At 37.8% G+C, this 20,709-nt stretch overlaps 1 protein-coding gene across 2 annotated transcripts in view; it reads right to left on the bottom strand.

Annotated features, from left to right (window-relative positions):
- PRKG1 (protein kinase cGMP-dependent 1) overlaps nucleotides 1-20,709 on the bottom strand; it is a 1,261,642-nt gene that overhangs the window by 125,330 nt on the left and 1,115,603 nt on the right. For both annotated transcript variants that reach the window (XM_057531141.1, XM_007182835.3), the window contains exon 8: nucleotides 12,074-12,139. In XM_057531141.1, coding sequence (XP_057387124.1) covers nucleotides 12,074-12,139 — 66 coding nt within the window. The remainder of the gene's footprint in view (nucleotides 1-12,073; nucleotides 12,140-20,709) is intronic.

The following is a 20,709-nucleotide window of genomic DNA, read 5'->3' as shown; positions in this document are numbered from 1 at the left end:
TTATTGTAGCTGATGCTAATCCAATTCATGTGTCTATGCTATGAGTTTCAAAATAAGTACCAACTTCTAGACACACTGAAAAGATCTTTATGACCCAGCTGGCCTGTAATAACCGTCTCACAAGGAAGTGTGCCTAGTAAAGTAAGCAAAACCATTTAACTCTACCAAAAAAGCCATGTGAATATCTAAAGCAGAATTCGACTTTCAAACGTAATGATTACACTGTTGATTTTTAAAGTGATTGTTAAGCTTCTGCCAGAAACTGATCCTGGCATCTCCCCTCCTTGCTTTATCTTTAGAACACAAGAAGCACTATAACCCTCTTCCCAAATGAACAGCTAAAAACACCATACAGAAACTTTTAAAGAGAATTTCAAATATGAAATTTCAACTATTACCTTTTTTTTTTTTTTTATACTTTTTTTTTTTTTAATTTTATAGCTACTTTATTTATTTATTTATTTATTTATTTTTGGCTGTGTTGGGTCCTCGGTTCGTGCGAGGGCTTTCTCTAGTTACGGCAAGTGGGGGCCACTCTTCATCGCGGTGCAGGGACCGCTCTTCATCGCGGTGCGCGGGCCTCCCACTATCGCGGCCCCCCCCGTTGCGGCGCACAGGCTCCAGACGCGCAGGCTCAGTAGTTGTGGCTCACGGGCCCAGCCGCTCCGCGGCATGTGGGATCTTCCCAGACCAGGGCTCGAACCCGTGTCCCCTGTATTAGCAGGCAGATTCTCAACCACTGCGCCACCAGGGAAGCCCTCAACTATTACCTTTTTAACTGAAAAAATTAAGACTGATTTTTCAGATTTGAAAATTAAAAATTTTCACAGTTTTCTTATTCATTCACACAACTGGCTTATGAGTTCCAAAGGCATTGCTGAGTCTCTAAACAACAGTTTTTAAAACATCTGATGGAAAAAAAAAAAGCAAGCCTCAGAAATATAGAAACGCTTCAAGAATTAATGGGGAAAATGAATTATTTATTCATTGGTGTAAAACAAAACAATCGTTGTAATTAACAAAACCAAAGTTGTGACTGTAATATTTTTAAAGTGCTGAACTGTGAAATCCAACGTCAATTTCTATTTATCATCTGATTGTCAGGAAAAAATAAAACAACTCATTTCTAACTGTCAGTGGACTTCTCCATCTGAATATCTGAATACCACTTAGACAGTCTGAACTTAACATATCCTTAACTGATCGACCAATTACTTTCACCTCAACCTGCTCTATCTCTCAAACTTTTGATCTATTATAGACATCCACCAAATCTCCCAAGACAGAAGCACTTCTTTCTTAACCTCTCATATTTAATTATTCCCCCAAATCTGCTTTGAAGTTTAGACTCTTAAACTCTAGTGAGCAACCCCTAGGGCTGTCACTGTAGTCTCCTAGTAGTTTCCCTGCTTGAGTTCATCCTATTGGAATCGATCTTCCACTCCCTTCCCTCAAAAGCAAATACAAACTGCAATAATCACTGTCTTCTGATGGTTCCTCATTGCCCAGAGGATAAAATCATATTCTTTTAGTTTGAGATATTAGGAGATTTCTTTATAATCTGTCCCCATCTCTTCTTTCCAACTGTATCTCCCAGTACACCACCTGTCTAGTTTACTGTCCAGTTCCTTGACCCATAAATCCTCTTTTCTTGCCATATTCCACTTTTTACTGTACAGTGACATTTCCAAATTCCTCATCTTAATGTACATTCTTCCTTCAGCAGGAGCTGTATTTATCCTCCTGTCTTCACTTGTAAAATTCCTACTTAAACTTAAAGACTTGACTCACATATCACTTTGTCCAGCAAGTCCTCTGGGATGCTACAGGCAAAACACATTTCTCCCTCTTCAGTTCTCCCCAAGTTTTTTTTTCACACTGAAATGGCAATTTCTCATGATTTTTAATGCATCTGTATTGATCAGGAGTTACTCCAAGGCAAGCAAAGACTTTGCTATTTATCTTTATAGCTCTGGACCTTGGAATAGGATTTGGTTTGGAATCTATACTGGTTATTGATTTATTTATTGCTTGTCAGCTCTAAATTCACCCTTTTGACTGCCCTATAACAATGGATCTGGGCTATTAAATTTCTTTCTTTGCCAACTGGCACTGAAACTTTGCCAGGAGAGGGCACTGGGGAGATATTGCAAGAATAAAGTATTTTGCTTCCTGGCTCCAGTCAGCTTGGTAGGTTCTTGTGGCTTCTCCAGTGTACGGCTACTACAGTACTTGGAGGCCAGCAATACTAAGCAGCCAGCAGCTTTCCCAGCATACTTCCCCTTAGGTGGTTTCCTCGTTATGAACAGCTTTCCCTGGAACCTTTCTGGCACAAGTTCTACTCCTATGGCATCAGAGCGCTTTATTGCCATCTAGCAAGCCATGGCTGTGTCCTTCCCAACAAGGGTGATTTTCCCCCAGGGGACACTTGGCAGTATCTGGAGACACTTTTTGTTGTCACATTGGGGTTGTCGGGGAGTGTTACTTTTATCTAGTGGGTAGAGGTCAGGATGCTACTAAACATTCTACAATGCACAGGACAGCCCTCCACAAAAACCAACTAGCTGACCCAAAATGTCAATAATATCCAGTTTCAGAAACCTTTCGCCATAACAAGGTCTAGTTCTTAGTCTCAGCAGGGCAGGGTGGAAGGTGGAGAGAGGGATAGGGGAAGAGGAGTGTTTTCCCTGCGTGCTCTCTTACAGGCCTGGGGTTTGTGACTACTCCTTGTCTCTACTGTAACCTAAATTTCTGCTATGACTTTTTGACTAATCTGGTCATCAACTGAAAAAATTTTAACAATGTTTTTTAAACAAAAGAATGTGCTAAATTTGATTAATGCTCTACCAACATATTAATGACATTGGACTTCTTTTAGTTTGAATAGAGTCCAGGTTACCAAAGGATACTGTTAGAACCTCAGTGAGTTTGGGACACAACAAATTAGAGCTGGAAATTATCCATACAACAGGGATAGAAATAGGTAGTGTAATATTTACACATTTGCCTCTAAGCTCTCCAAATATTAGATGTCTGAGTGGCTGACATAAGGCCAGTAACCAGTAAGTTTTATTTGGGTGGATGAAGCAAGGAACCAGACCTTCTCAATGAGCTCCCTAGTCAGTAATGCTATATATAATTTCTCTAATGACTTGCAGCAGGAGGAGGGTCTACAATTTTAAAGCATTAGAAAAGGCACACATGATGAAGAGCAGTCCCATTCATCTCTTTCTATGAGTTTAAACCATGAATACTATCTCTGGATTATAACCCTTTTCCAGTGGCTATGTGCTTATTTTGTAGTTAGATCATGCTTGCTCAGGGCATGCTATAATTCAACTCCCATTATTAAACTGAACAAATATTAATGACTCTCTTTAAACTTCTGGATTTTCTCTCTCTTACTTAGTAAATAATTTTTTGTAAAGCACACCAATCAATAACAGCTCCATAAAAAAGACAAGCCCAAATGATCGCAACTGACACCATTCACACCTGTTTTCTCATGCTCATCCTGCAAATATCCTCACATCGCCTCAAATTTCTTTCTGGAAAATGAACCAAAGTAAAATATACTTAGACCGTGGGAAAGGCTGAGGCTGTGAAATATTTTAAATTTGTCACCCTATCAGTTAAGTAATGTGACTACAGGCAATGTGGCATGTGGAGCCCCTTTAGTCCTGTCATGTGGACCCAGAATGGCAACTATAAAAAGACAAGGACACAGGTGACCTAGGTGGGGCACACACCACTGGGTGCATGGGCCTTCATGAGACTGACCTGGTTAGAACTGTGGGGTGAGAATGGTGCTGGAAAGATTCTGCTCTCACCAAATTCTTCCCATACGGTCCCTCCCCTCTCTTTCCATGACACCTGAAATTCTAAAATCTTCTGGATTTTCATGATTTTTCAGTGTTCAGGGGTATGTCATCAAAATGCAAATAACTCACAGAGAATCATCTTAATCTCTAATTAGCTACTACCCAAATTAATGAAAAGCCTGAAGCGAAGCCCTTGAGAATGCAGGAGTGCAATTAAGAAGTACAGGGATCAGGGAATTCCCTGGCAGTCAGTGGGGCATGGGTTCAATCCCTGGTTGGGGAACTAAGATCCTGCATGCCACGTAGCATGGCCAAAAAAAAGAAAAAGACGAAGGAGAAAGTGTGCATGTGTGTGTGGGGTGTGTAAAAGAGTAAAGTGAAGAGCATGAGGGAACTGGAGGGTGAATGGTGTCAGTGAGGGGAAAGCAAGTTGACAGATGGCCTTGGGAGGACCAACACCAGAAGGCACGTCAAACCAGTATTCTTGGGGCTTCCCTGGTGGCACAGTGGTTGAGAATCTGCCTGCCAATGCAGGGGACACGGGTTCGACACCTGGTCTGGGAAGATCCCACATGCCGCGGAACAACTGGGCCCGTGAGCCACAACTACTGAGCCTGCGTGTCTGGAGCCTGTGCTCTGCAACAAGAGAGGCCGCGATAGTGAGAGGCCCGCGCACCGCGAAGAAGAGTGGCCCCCGCTTGCCACAACTAGAGAAAGCCCTCGCACAGAAACGAAGACCCAACACGGCCAAAAATAAATAAAAACAAACAAACAAACAAAACAACAAACCAGTATTCTTCGTGTATTTGCTATATTTAAAAGATAGGCTGAGCACAATCCGGAGGAAGATCAGAACAGGGCCACTGGGGGCAGCACTCAATTCTTTAATATTGGTTAAGTCAGGGGTCAGAAAGCTATGGCTCACAGGCCAAATTCAGCCCGCTGACTGTTTCTTGTACGGCCATTAGCTTAGAATAATTTGTACATTTTTAAGTGGCAGGAACAAAAAAGTTTCAAAAGAAGAAGAATACTTCTTGACCTCTAAAAATAATATGAAATTCAAATTTCATTGTCTATAAACAGATTTATGGGAACAAAGACATTTCATTTATTTACTATTGTCTTTGGTTGCTTTTACATTACAATGGTAGAATTGTGTAGGTGCAACAAAGATCATTCAGCCCACAAAGCATACAATATTGATGTTCTGGCCTTTTACAGAAAAAGTTTTCCTATCCCTGGTTTACGTCATGCAGCTATGGCTTCATACTTACACACCTCACTCAGAAAATAAACCTCCTGCAATTAATACAACCCACCATTTTTGTGGGGAAGTTTAGTGATCATCTCTTCCTTCTTGAGCAGGAGCCTTAGCCAGGAAACATCTATAGCCCCCTCTGAGAGAAGTTGGATAAATACTATTTTTCCATATGTTTCCATCTTCTCTGACATCCGAAGTCCTGATATAGATGACTTCCCTGGCTCCTGCCTGGCTGGTCTGTGCTTGTTCTATGGAGCCCAGAGCATGGCTTCAGTGGATTCAGTATTTTTGTTTATTTTACTTTCAACTTGGAGTTGAACACCTAAATAAGCCACAGCAAAGGGGAATGGAGGAAGGCACCAACCTACCATAAGCAAGAAGGCGGGGAGGAGATCTGGGTAGAGGCCAGGATGAGAAACACTATCCTTGGAGACTGATGGCAGATGTGGCTAAAGAACTGGAAACTAGTACTAGAAACAGGTTACATGTGGAGGATAGGGTGAATAGACAGAGGAAGGTTTTGCTACCAGCACTGGTAAAGAAACAACAGCAACATAAATTTAATATAATTGAGCTGGTCCTATACACTCAGTTTTCAAACTTGTATTGAATTCGTGTCTTGTTCATCTCAGTAGCCCAAGTAACTGACACAGGAAGCAGGCATTCATTTTTTATTCTGAATAAATGTTAAAATTTCCTAGTCTGGCTCTAATCTCAGTTTTAATACCTAGGCTCCAGTTTGGGTGTTGAGAAGTAGTCTTCAGTTTACCAATTCCAGTGACTTTTTCTCTATGTCCAATCTTTCTTGGTAACCTATTTGCTACTCTATTTTGTACAGGTTTTGGGACCAGCCTTAGACCTATGAGTTGCTTCCTAATCATTAGCCTAGTGGCTATGCTACAGTCTTGTTACTCTTTTAAATAGATAGTATGAATATGTCTTTTACACACAAGTGAACTTAGCTCTAGGAGGTAAAAACTTGAACCAGAGTCACCTAGGCTTTTCTGATCTATAGAGATACCTTAATTTCTAAGACGGCCATTTCCAATGCCCAATAATCTGATATTTGACACTCCCTCCTAATCTCATCATTTTTATGCCCCAGTACACTGCACTTCCTCTAGGCTAGTTCTTGGTTTCTATCCCCCAGACTTTGTTTGTCTCAATAACACAGCTGGCTCCAAAATATGATTAAATATCATAGAGTGTCACAAAAAGGTAAGGGTTAGTCATACATGGTTTGTAAATCATTTTCGTGACTCATGGGGTCTCATGAAGGGCCTTAAGAATCATGTGGAGTGAGTGATTTGGAGAGAGAGAGGGAAGACTCCTGGGTAGACTAAGAGGTCTTACTCTCTTGACAGCCAAAAAAAGTTCCTGTTTTCTTTCTAATTTATTTTATTTAAACAATGGGTTTAGTAAAACAAAAGTTTGAAAACTCCTGGTGATAAACTGTCATTTCAGCTTGACATTACTAGTCAAAATAATTAGTTGCCAGTATGACACAGGAATTGACCAATCAGAATGGACACTCGTCCTGATGTATGCCAGATGCTCCCTTTAGTTGCTGGATCAAGGAGAGATCTGGAGATTCCTGGCCAGAGGAATCAGATCACCAGGCAGCAGAGGGGTGGGAAAAACACACAGGGAGCTCAGACTACTGTTATTTACCAACCAGTATGAAAGTGTTTCAATTTGTATAACCAATATGGCTACATCTTGGAGGTTACACAATAAATCAGGGATAGAGTTGAGACTCTAACTTAGATCTTAATTTCCTGGGGGAAAATATGTAACTCTTTGAATATTTACTAGTAGTTATATTACTGTCTTTAAAAATGATCTCAACATGTCAAAAAATAAATTATCCTACGTGAACTCCTAGCTTCATTAACAACTTACCATGCCAATGAACAAGTAAACATTGCATAACTGATTAAGGAACACAATGATATAGTTACTTTTGTATTTATTTCTTTTCATGGATTCCAAAACAAGAGATGCTAAATATTCTTAGTTGTGTTTTATATATTCAAGAACTTTATTAATGGAAATAGATTGTTCTGTTAGATTAATATTCTTTTATGTCAATTTTCATGAATTTTAGAAAGACTGCAGATCGACTGGGTAATTATTAAAATAATGACTAGGCTGCAAGAAACGCATCCTCAGAGAATGCTTCCTGAGAAAACCATGTACCTGTTTATCATTTTCTAGTTTGTCAATGAGCATTTTTTTAAAAAAAATTCTGACATGCATGATTAGTTACAATAATGTTCTTTTGCTGTCCCTCTGGAATGATAAAGCATAATCACTGGCTTATGTAACATGGTACCTCAGTTGCAAATTTTTGAAAGAAGCTCCTTTTGTTGACAGTTCTAACATCCGCCATCTGTTTGCATGGGATGAAGCCCTGGTGCTCCCCTAATTGGCCATAAATTAAGTACCACCAACAGGCTTACGAGAAGATCCTTCAGTTACAGTTTGATTTTTTAAGCTGTGAATTCATCAATTTGGTGAGAAGCCCAACTCCTCTCATGAGTACAGAAATGCACCTCTTGAGCCCTAGACTCAAGCTGTCTTCTCTATATTTATGTTTAAAGCTGGACCTCCCTCAAGGTATCCTTTCTGTGTATACCCCTGAAGATAAACTTATGCTGATTAGAGAGAAAAACTGCTACATCCAAGGGATTCCAATACTTTCTCTAAGAAAAGGAAGGGCACATTTATTGAGTGCTTACTACACATCTTGTGCTGTGCACGGACCTTGATATGAATTAAACTGTTTGATCTTCAAACCAATTTTATAATTTAGGTGACATTATCCCATTTTGCAGATAGGTAAACTGAGACTTAGAATTTAAATAACTTGCCCATATTCTCATAACATGGTGCAGTAAATATTCAGTATTGAGCTTTATTTGACAGAGTCCATACACTCCCCACTGCACACTATATATGACTAGGTTTGAGAAAAGAGAATGGATGAGATCAAATGTATGTATGTGATGCTACCTGATGCTCCTTCATCTCTCGGGATCTCAGTTAACTAAAGTGAAGAACCTGCACTAGATGACTCACCATGTCCCATCAGTTTGTTTCTCTGATTTGATGAATCTGGGCTTTACCATTTACCATGAAACCTTATCACGTTATTAAACTTTTATGGGTTTCAGTTTCTTTTTTTGTTAAACATCCTATCTTTTTTTCCAGGTGGGATCTCATACATGTGGAAATTCATAAATTACAAAGGACTGTAGAGATATAAACTGATACGATTACCCATCCGTCCCCAGTCAGCTGGCAAACCCTCAGCCCCAGTGTCACTTCTTCCCTCACCAGATTCCCTTGCTTTATGCTGTAGAGGCAAGATTAAGGCCATCCAAGTTCCCATAACTTTCCTTATTTACATCTCTACAAATTTTCTTTCTTTCCTCTTTTTCACTATTTCCAGAAAATTTTTAAAAAGTATTCTCCAAGTTACCTTTCCTTGTTTGCCCACAGTTTCCTCCCCCTGTGGACACATTTCCATCAAGCATTCCCTTATTCCCCCACCCCCCGTTTTTTTTTTCTTAACTCAATTTCTTGAAAGAAATAACCCTTTAGTCTCATTGCTCTCACTTCCTCAGCACCCACTGACTCTTTGAAATCTGGATTCCATTCTCACCATTTTATTAAATTTTTTTTCTCCCAGGTTACTAAACCTATTGCCCTTTTCTCTCTATCTATGCCTCTCAGCTTCTCACTTGCATTTAATGCTGCTGATTATCCTTTTTCTCTCGAAATCTTCTCTTGGTTTCTGGGGTTTCCTACACTGCTCTGAGTGCTAACATTGCAGTTTTATTCACTGGTTTTCTTCCCCTGCCTCACTTTTAAATGTAAGAATTGCCACAAATTCTAAAATTGGTCCTTTTATCTTCTCTATCCTTTCACGCAATTCCATCCAGTCTTATGGCTTCAGCTGTTAACTCTATGTCAGCAATTCTTTTTTTTTTTTTTTTTTTTTTTTTTTTTTTTTAATTTTATAGCTACTTTATTTATTTATTTATTTATTTTTGGCTGTGTTGGGTCTTCGGTTCGTGCGAGGGCTTTCTCTGGTTACGGCAAGTGGGGGCCACTCTTCATCGCGGTGCGGGGACCGCTCTTCATCGCGGTGCGCGGGCCTTTCACTATCGCGGCCCCTCCCGTTGCGGGGCACAGGCTCCAGACGCGCAGGCTCAGCAATCGTGGCTCACGGGCCCAGCTGCTCCGTGGCATGTGGGATCTTCCCAGACCAGGGCTCGAACCCGTGTCCCCTGCATTAGCAGGCAGATTCTCAACCACTGCGCCACCAGGGAAGCCCCATCAGCAATTCTTAAGTTAATTTTAAGTTAACTCTAATGCGTTATTGTCCCACATTTTCTACCTCCTGCAGGGCATCCGTTCCTGAGTGTCCAAATTGTATGTCAAATTTCTTATATTTTTAGTGAAAAATCATTATGCCTCCCAAACTAATTTTTTTTCAACACTCCTTCTAGATCTTCTTAATCCTGACTACACCCCTAATTTCTCCCTTAGCCTTCACATTCAGTCAAGTGTTGAGCCCTCTGGGTTTACCTCTTCATTCTAATGTATGCCTCCCATTAATGGTCTCATGATCACCACTTGGACTTACAGACTGCCAGTCAGTTATTCTGTCTCTATCCTCTCCCTCTAATTCACCTTACACAGCCTTCTCAGTGTTCTAGTGACACTATCTGGCTGCAGAGAACTGTCAAAGTCACCCTTCTCCCACGACTTGGTAATCTTGGTGAACCAGCCCCTACATGTTTGTGAACGTTTCTGTCACACCTCCTCCAACTCCCTTTACACAGCCTCCCTTGAGCCAGTAGAAATGGCTCATAGTTCTATTCTGAGTACTGCTTATGCTATTCACTCTATTTATCTTGCTTCTCCTATACTTACAGATTTATCTAATAAAACCATTTATTCCATGAAGATTTCCCTTATTCTCCCCAGAAGTAGTCAACTCCCTTCTATGGACCCCCACAGTACACTGTGGACCCTTCTTGCATTCTGCTTTGCATGATGGTTATTTGTATAAATGCCACAATTCCTCTATTAGAAGCTAGCCCCCCAAACCAGGATCTGTGCTGCTCCTTTGATTCTTGTCACAGCACTTAACAATGCCTCATATGTGCTACAGCCTCAGAAAAACGTTAGTCAAATGAAAGAAAGAATGAACACGTAATTGTTGTTTCTGGGAACCAGGTGAAGAATATCTGTTTCAGAAATATTCATGGATATAGCTATCAATCTGCAATGATGCCACTGCTCTGGTTCTAGAGATCCAGCACAGAGGGGCATGCAAAAGTGAGATTTGTGAATCAAGTGGGATTCCTCTACGTCCAGAGCCCCCTGAGCTCAACATTCAACTCCTCCATTCTGAACTGATCATATCTGCCCCTCAGTTTCATTCCACACTGACATTCACAGCCTATTCCAGCTCTAATGGCTCCACTAAAATGGATGCTTTATGGTTCTTCTCCTGGGTCAGGCACTTGGCTTTTGTGATAAATGTATCCACATACACAGCAAAGAGAAAACATCTGGAGGACTGCTTCCAGACAGTAGACATGCATTTCACTCAGGCTACTGGAGAGTCAATAATAGTTTAACCTGTAAAGCATTCAGGTAATGGGGCTAGCAAGGCAGAATAAAGAGAAGAACAGGCAGCAGCATCACTGAACAAACTTTTAATGGCCCTAAATACGCCTATGTCTAGAACTGATGCCTTCTCCAAAAGTGTCTTCCTAAATGCTTCTATTTTAGAAATTTGGGGACGGAAGAATAGAGGAGAAAACTAAAACATGCTCAAGGAATAGTCCATTTCCTAGTAACGATAATAATAAATTTATATTATATAAACATAAAATAATTTATAATTATAAAATATACTATAAATATTTTATAAATTATAAATATATTTGAAAAATATTAATAATTATTATTTTAAAAAAATTTACACGAATAACATTGGTCAAGTGTCTCCTGGGTAAAGACCACTTGGACACATGCTTTTCTTTTCTTTTTTAAACATCTTTATTGGAGTGTAATTGCTTTACAATGGTGTGTTAGTTTCTGCTTTAGAACAAAGTGAATCAGCTATACATATACATACATCCCCATATCTCCTCCCTCTTGCGTCTCCCTCCCACCCTCCCTATCCCACCCCTCTAGGTGGTCACAAAGCACCGAGCTGATCTCCCTGTGCTATGCGGCTGCTTCCCACTAGATATCTATTTTACATTTGGTAGTGTATATATGTCCATGCCACTCTCTCACTTCGTCCCAGCTTACCCTTCCCCCTCCCCGTGTCCTCAAGTCCATTCTCTACATCTGCATCTTTATTCCTGTCCTGCCCCTAGGTCCTTCATAACCATTTTTTTTTTTTTTTAGATTCCATATATATGTGTTAGCATATGGTATTTTTTTTTCTCTTTCTGACTTACTTCACTCTGTATGACAGACTCTAGGTCCATCCACCTCATTACAAATAACTCAATTTCGTTTCTTTTCATGGCTGAGTAATATTCCATTGTATATATGTGCCACATCTTCTTTATCCATTCATCTGTCAGTGGACACTTAGGTTGCTTCCATGTCCTGGTTATTGTAAATAGAGCTGCAATGAACATTGGAACACATGCTTTTCTCATGTGTTCTCATCAATCCTCACGATATCTCTATGATGTTGCACTATCCCCAGTTCCCAAATGAGCTGAGGTGAAGTTCATAGTGGTTAAATACCTTGTTAAAGATCACAAAGTTGGAATGGCAGAGTGAGCCACTTCCAAGAATAACAGGGAATGCGAATCAAATATAGAACTCATTTTAAATAAAAAGATATAAAACAGGTATTAATAGCTCCATGGAGCGATGTCTAATTCCAGGAACTTATGTGTGTCACTGATATGAGTGTGCAATATGCATAAGAAAGCAAGGCACTTACTCTCTGTCGATCACAAGGCAGGTTACAGCTTCTGCAGCAATTACGTTTGCTGTTCTGACATCTTCCCTATACAAAAAATAGAGAGAGATTGAAGTAAAACACCCTTTAATATCAAAGAAAAGTGTTCATTATGATTAATTCAAGACACATGTTAAACTATGTATACTCTTTTTGCACTTTTTGCACTTCCAGGTTTAAGCTTTGTTCATGTTCCAAATTTCTTTGTCCTGAGGAACCATATTACTCTTGTCATTTATCACACAAATCTTACAATTATAATCTAGTAGTTATAATTTTCAAACTTAAAGTTTCACTTACACAAATGAAACAAAATTTTATATCATTATTCCCTAGGCTATTTGGGGAGTTAATGAATTAATTGGATGATGATAAATACAGTAATGAACATGAATAGGTAAACTTTTTAAAAGACCTGAAGATATAATTCTGGAAACTTGAGTATCTAATCCATTTGTGTATGAATTTATCATTATTACCCTGAGAATAATGGACCTGTTTTAATCATTTTCTTACTTTGGAGACTCTGTACTTATGTGACCAATCTTTTGGCAACTTATAATAAACAGTTATTCACCTATACCAGAGCTTATGGTTGTTCAAGAATATTCAACAAATCTTAATCACTCTGATTGAAATATGTATATACATACTATTCCTTTATAAGCATCTAATTGGTCACTGCAGGAATATCTATCAATCTCTTAAACTTTTGTAAATCTGCCATGGTATCTCATCTTATCCAGTGGTCAAAGGTGGATTTGGTAAATTAACATTCACATTTCATTTTGAGCTACTAAAAATTTAATAGTACCACTGTCATGGAAATATTAAGTTATACTTGAAACACACTGTTTCCTAGTAAGGTAAAATTTCTAAGCTAATATAATTAATGATAAAAATAAGTATGAAATACATTACAGAGATATGTACATAGGAAATAATATGGTGTTAATAACCATCTAAAAATCATAATTGAAACATCATATGTCTCTAATATCAGGCTTTAAAGTCTTGAAAATAAAGATTTTCCCAGTGGATTTTTATTTTTTCAAAATACTTTGAGAACTTTCAAAAAGTTCTCACAGATACTTCTGAACTATATTTTTCCATTGATCCTTTTGTCTTTCACTGTTGCTACATGATGCTGCTACCACTACAGTTGCTTTATAGTAACTATTCGTATTTACTATTTGGAAAAGCAGTTTCCCCTACCAAAATTCTTCTTCAGAAATATCTTGATGATATTCTTAAGCATTCACATTTCATAAAGACTTTAAAATCATTTTTCCACATCTAAAGAAACCCACACTGGGATTCTAGTAGAGTTGTATTACATTTTTACATTGATTTCAGAAGAAGAACTTTCTGATTATATTACTTTTCCTTGCAAGAGCACAGCATGACTCTCCACTTGTTCAGATCTAGTTTTATGTCTTAATCTTTCTTAATCTTTTTCACTTAATCTTTTTCCTAGCATTTTTTAAAAAAGTATTCTTAGGTGTTTTATATTATCAGTTTCTCTTACGGCATTCCTTTTCCATTTCTGTTTCTCATTGGTTATTGCTATTAAAGAAAAAAACCTATTGATTATTGTATATTTTTAATCTACCTACCATACAAAGTTCGCTTCTGATTCTAAAATTCCTATTTCGATCTCTTCAGTTTCCAGTATGATCCTCCCAGTGTCTCCCCTAAACCCTCCACCTTCCAGCCAAACTGGCTCCTCTAAACGACTGAACACAAGATCTCCTTCCCGTCATGAGTTCTTCTTACCAAGCCTTCCCTAAGCCTAGGAACTTCCTCTCCAACTCCTTGACCAGTTCACACCTGCTTACCCTTTAGATCTCGGCTTAGGTGCCCCTTTCCTCAGGGATGCCATGCTGAATTAACTAGGTTGGGTTCCCTATTTATCTGTTCTCACGGCCTTGTGTACCTCTCCATCCAACTACCTATCACGGTTTATAATTTATGCATTTATTTGTTGGTTAATGGCTCTATCCTCCTTCCATTAAATGTTATGAAGGCAGGGTCCATGGCTAGTTTTGCTCCCCATTTTATACTGAATGGCTGGAACAGATGAGTTGCTTAGTAAGTATGTGGATAGGAATCTTGAAACCTTGGGAAGAATAGAGTTCAGGCTTTGGAGTCACACTATCTCAGTTTTACAAAACAAGGTATACACGCTTTATGAAAGCCTCAGTTTCCTCATCTATAAAAATGGGAATGATAACAGTGCCCATTTAATGGTCTTAAATGCAATAATGATGTTTTTCACAATGCCTAGCACAGAGAGAGCAGTGGGTCCTGCCGTTCATTACTTCTAATTTTTCTCATCACCAATACTGCCTTTGTGGAGGCGCTGTCTGGTATTTTATGAAATGCTACTACCCAAGAACAAAGTGAGGATTTTCTTTCTGTTCCATAGAAATAGATAATATATTTTCAAGTCCATTATTACTTCTATGTAGTAATTTTTGGTGAAGTGGACACAACAGACAGAAATCATCAGTAATGCCCATCAGGTGCCTCATAAATTGTATGAATGACTTATTTCTTAGGAGACTGCTCATGGCAGCATATGTTACTACAAATTTCTGCTAGTGTATTTTTAAAAAATCTATCACAGCTTTATAGAAAACTAACTTTCCCTAAAATATATTTCTACCTTGACAACTTAAAATTGCCCACAGAGTCTTTAAAAATATAACATGTGAAAAATAATGCTTCATTTTCAACATATTTTCCATGCATATGAATTTTTAAAAAATGCTTTCATCACAAATGTCCAACATTTTAAAACTGTATCATATTATCTGGTCTAAATTGGATATACTTTCAAAATAAATGCAATTTCCTTGCAACAAAAAGAAAATAGATATTTTAAAATGTAGATGGTGAAAAATCAAAGATCAGAAAAGTGACATAGTCAATAGAAATTGAGAATATTTTATTTTAAAAAAGGAAATTTTGTAAGTTATGGCCTACAATCAGGCTCAGTACCTAGTAATGTGATATGTATCAAAACAAAAAAGATGCATAACATGGAGAAAAAACAGCATATTAAACAGTGGATTATAATATTTGCCATCTATTGAGCATCTAGTATATATCAGGAACTGTATTAAACCATCTGCACAAATCTCAGTTAATGCATATAACAGAGGGTGGGTATTTTATCTGAAGTTTACACTTGGGGATAAATGTTATGTAATACACCAAAAGACAGACATAGCTAATGAGTCGCAGTCTTGGTATTTGAACAAAGAGCTGTCTGGCTCCAAAGCCCATGTTCTTTTGTCAACAGTTCATTGCCTATACCCTCTGCTATAAGATTTTAAATTGACAACTATTCTAAATTCATTCTACTGCAGGATGACCTCTGAGCAGTAAGCACTCATAATGTCTCTCTGCCCATCAGTATAAAAATTATATTTAACTATTTTAAAAAGCAGCATTAATATGTTTATGGGTGCCCAACTGCAAAGCTAAATCAATAAACCATTTTGATTCTCAAATTATTAGAGTTCCTATCCACAGTATGTCATAGCCCTGCTATGTTGCTTTATAACAGTGTTATATAACAATAGAAAATCATTCAATGCCAAGTTCATTCAATGCCAAGTTCATTCAATGCCAAACTCATGTTGCCATTACAGTGTTATTGCATTTCTACTTAAGATGTTTAATGCCACTATGCCTGCCTATGCAGGTGTCTGGAAATGCCATCCCTGCGTACCCAGAGAGCTTGCTCCTGGAAAAATGCTACCTGACCTAGTATTGACATATATTAATCCCTTATTTTAGGAGAGATTGTAGAAACCTCTGATGAGAGAATATATTTATATAAGCTGACAATACTGTGGCTTACTGTGTGTGCTCATTTCCTTTATAGGACCAAGGACCATGGTAAAAACAAATATCACTTGGACTGAGATATGAAATATTAAATACTCATAAAACAGGGATGTCCTAATAGCTCCACAGCTATGTAACGTATCTACATAGCTGTTATGATACTGGTTTCACACAGAACATGTGCCAAGGTAGCAGGGGCTTCATGTAATACTAGTTTAGACATGGGGAAAAGAAGAGGGAGATAATGTTCCTTTTAAAAAACTGAGCTTTCTTTTAGTTTTACTTTTTGGCATATCAGGGTGTTTGATAATTTCTAATAGAATAATATATGAGACTTTGAAAAAACATTGGCAAGAGAATTTTATAAATAGAATTTTAAGATAATGTCTAATATACTTAAAACTTTCACCAAACACATATTGCCTCTGAGCACAGCACACTTCTTTATAGTAGGTAAAGCTCCATGTATCTATATAACAGGCCAGATCTAACATGCACATTGTCTTTAAAAATAAAAATCTCATATTCATTCATTTCTGTACCTGTATATTAGTTTATTTCAGCATGACAATTAATAAACATGTACTACTGCAGAAGTAGCTATTGTTTGGCAAATTAACAGATATTTCACAAACTTGCCATTGATTAATGAACAAAAGCTATGCAGTTTAGTAGTGTTCTTTTGTTAAGCATTTTTGGAGGAGTTAGAAATTCCTTTCAATGAAATCATAGAGCATGAAAAAATATCCAAAAATATTTGCAAATACGGTTTTCTGTGCACTGACTCTGATATTCTCTGAACTTCATGACTGGAATCTTCATCATCACTGTACCCCAAAGTAGAGTCGTTGTCAGTATCTGAATAATCCATAGCAAGGGTTTACATTGACTCTTCTCTCTCTGAAGCAATTCTCTCATGTCTCATGGCTGCTAGAGAACTCTATAGTGCATTGATCTCTCTCCGGGAACACAGAGTGTACGAGGCCAAAGCAGAACAGTTTACGCAAAGTAACTGTTCCAGGAGAGGCTCTCCCTTTTCAGCTCTAGAGCAATGTGACTGCTGTCATCAGAGTCCTAGCATTCCCTCGGTGCCAACCTTGACGGAAAGTGACACTACTCCAATGGCTTGACAGCTTACAGCAACTGTGGGTCAGAGCCCTTCATTCTCATTCAAGTGCAACAGGCAATGTCCACAGTTAAACTTAGGACAAAATAAATCCTTTTCATCTCAAAATCAAAGGCAATCATACTACAACACATAGGATGTTCAAAACTGATAGGCTATGACAAGCATCCAAGAGCCACTTGAAATTAGACTTTGAATTAATTACGAACTAGAATTGCAGAGTTTGTGGCAAATTCAACTGTGCTATTTGAAAGTTTGGTCCCAGAGGAGGTAAGTGTCGTGAAAAAAAAGTTGTATCAGGCCATTCACTGACTCTACTTCCTATTTAGTCATGAAGTTATTCTAACATGATTTATAACTCCCACACTCCAATAGAACACATACACTAAGTGTAAAATGAATTAATGCAAATAAACACTTGTCTTCTAACCAAGCTTGGCACAGAGTAAGCAACCAATCAACGTTAACTATCATCATCATCATCATTGTTGTCACTTTAGGATCCTCTGACATCTAGAAAGCATGTTACCCTTCTGGATAGTGTTCCTCTCAAGAAACCTCCTTTCCTAAAATTCTACTCTAAATCAGTCTCCCAATTGTTTTCTGACACTACCTTCTCAGTTTGTTTTCCTGAATCCTCTTCCTTGGTTCACTAGAAAATAGGCGTTTCTCCAAAATTCTTTCTTTGGCCTTCTTTTTGATTGCTCCAACTCTTCTTAGTGGGGAAATCTCACATAATCCTATGGCATCAGCTGTTAGTTTTATATTAATGACTTTTAAGTCTTCATTTCTAACTTTACCTTTCTCCTACTGGACACCCTTGTCTGAAAGTTCCATTGCAACCTCTAATTAAAACCTAACTCATTTTCTTTTAACCTCAAAACCACTGTTTTCCTTGGGTTCCCTACCTGGGTAAATGACATCACCATTCTTGCATTTGCCTAGGCTCAAAAGACTAGATTCATTTTTTTACTCTCCTTTCTCCATCACTGCCTATGATGGATTATACTAGTTCTATCTTTGCCTTATCTCTTATATCCATCCTTGCTTTGCATTCTCATAGCCACTGCTTTACTTTGGGCCTTCACCATCTCTACCCTGGAACGCTGATCAGGCCTTATAACTGACCTCCTTGCCACCACTCTCTCCCTCCTCTAAGTCATATCTCACTTTGTTGCACATTTTCAAATAAAAATCCAGTCATGTCAGTTCTCTGCATGAGAACTTTCAAAAGAAAAAAGAAAAGTTTCTATACTGTCATTTAGAGTTTGAGGTCCTCCACTAACTGACCTCTCACCTTTCCAGGCACTATACAGACTATCCTCTGCTGCACCTGCAACAAATAACTGTCTCTTTACAATACGCCAGCTATCATCTCCATGCCTGTGCACGTGCAGGTGGCTCCTCCAAGAACCGTTTAGTCCAGTTCAAACTTTCATCCATGCAAACTTCCATGATTTTTCAGTAGCATTTTAAAGGGAAAAAAAATCCACATAAGAAATATGTCTACATACTAAACACGGAAAAAAATATGTAGTTAAACAAACAAAAAAGAGAGAAAATAGAAAAATACTATAATACCATCTGCCAGGAGATAACTAAGGTTAACACCTTGGTGAATATCTTTCAAACACTTTATTATTCTTAAGTATTCACATGTTTCATGAATATAATGTCAATGTTTATTTTAACAATTATTTACTGAGGGCTATTATATTCTGAATGTCTGAACCTTATGGTCTAGTTGGGACAGAAGTTAAATTAGTACGCAAAAAAATGCTGATCAAATAGCATGCAAACATAGATCTAATAGAGAGGATGTCATTTTGCAATTCAGAGGACAGACAGCCTTTTTTGAGGACATTAAAAATTGACACCCCCCCCCCCGCCCCAAAATGAGTTGAATTACCAAGATGAGTCAGGGAAAGAAAAACATGCAGTAACCCTGAGGTAGGAAATAACTTATTGTAAAACAAAGAAGGTTGAAATTCAGGGATAGAGTAAAAGAAGGCAGGGGCCAGGAGAAACCAGAAAGGAAGGCAGGGTCCCATCATTCAGATCCTGTAGACTAGTCCGAGGATCCACTTTTCAAAAGAGATTGACTAAGGGAAACCTTTTTCCTTTACCATATTAATAAAATCTTAAAAATTAGGTGGAAAGCACAAACAGAGGAAACAATTTGTATTAAATAAAGTATTGAGGAAATAATTTTAGATGAGTCATTTTAAAACACTGATGTCCTTTACACTTATTAAAGTAAATGTTACTGTATGGAAATCCATATATTAAAGAATATATCTAAACAGAAAATATGATCTCTGCCCTTTAGAACCTTCCAATGTAGAATATAGGAGTAATGAAAAAACAAATGCATAAAAATCAATGTATTATCAGGAATATATGTCAACTCATGACGAACAAAGACTTGAGTTTGAACTAGATACATTTTCCAGAGTCCACCCAAGGCAGTCTCTGCTTTTTCATTGATAACAGGGACTCATGACATGACCTCAAAGAGGATGTTTCTCTAGGCAGAGAAATGATAAGTGTTACCAATAAAGTAACTCCGAAGTTTATTCTTTCTGGTAACATAGGTGGATATTTCTATTCACTGCATTAATTCACTTTCTGAGAGAATGCAAATCCTTTTGGATCTATACCCATGCAAGGTCACAATAAATAGAGTGATGAATTTGGAAGAACTAAATTTTCACATTCCTTTTTCATATTACTTCTGCTGGGTTGATGGCATAGTGAATTTTTGATGTGACTTATGAACTCTGCATTCTATGGCATGCTTCAATACAAATGAACATAGACATTTATTAGATTGAACCAAAAAGATTGCTGTTTTTGCAGGTTAAAATGGCCAATTATTGGCAATTTCATGTTTCAACCTAATACATGGAATTAGTGAAAGTGAAAGGGGATGGAAAAGCAATGGCAGAGGGACATATATTGCTATTTCTTTTCTGTTGTGCTCCCTTTGTGACATAAACTGAACTGACTTCAGCAGTAATCCATATTGCTTCCATATTCCACATGTGATTCCTCTGAATGTTGATATGATTGATGGCATTTGCTCTTCTATCTAGTCATTAAAGATAATTATCTGTCCATTCTATTGTAACTAGGATAAGAACCACAGAAGAAATTCCGAGTTCTAGTGTTTTGCTGTTGTTATTGTTGCTAGAGTACAAATGGTATTTACTTTGTGCTCTGGCTTCAAATATTAAACTCTTTGGTAGAGTCTTACAAATTTAAAGAATGTCTCCCTAGAGTGTATTTTATGGAGAGAAAGAAGAGTTTGTTGTTCTCATTTATTCCTTATTATTATTTTATTAGTTGTTCAGAAGTACAGATTTAGATATTACATTGCCATTGTTTTCTTAGGGGCCTATTTGGTCTATTTCTGAATGATTTACAGGTATTTTCATTGAAGAGGAAGAAAGAAGAAAGAATTTTACTCTAATTAAAATTTAAAAAAAAATCAAACCTGGAGTACATTATAATAATGTTCTATTCATTTACTCAAGTCAAACACTCACTTTCTTCTTAACACTATGCTTCCTCTTCTTTGAACCATACTTCATAATATAATATGGATTAAGAGATCAATAAATCTAATTGCTGT

This window comes from Balaenoptera acutorostrata, chromosome 16 (assembly GCF_949987535.1).
Source record: "Balaenoptera acutorostrata chromosome 16, mBalAcu1.1, whole genome shotgun sequence".
NCBI classification, from domain to species: Eukaryota; Metazoa; Chordata; class Mammalia; order Artiodactyla; family Balaenopteridae; genus Balaenoptera; species Balaenoptera acutorostrata.
The sequence above is the reverse complement of the archived record's forward strand: the minus strand, read 5'-3'. Positions and strand labels throughout refer to the sequence as shown.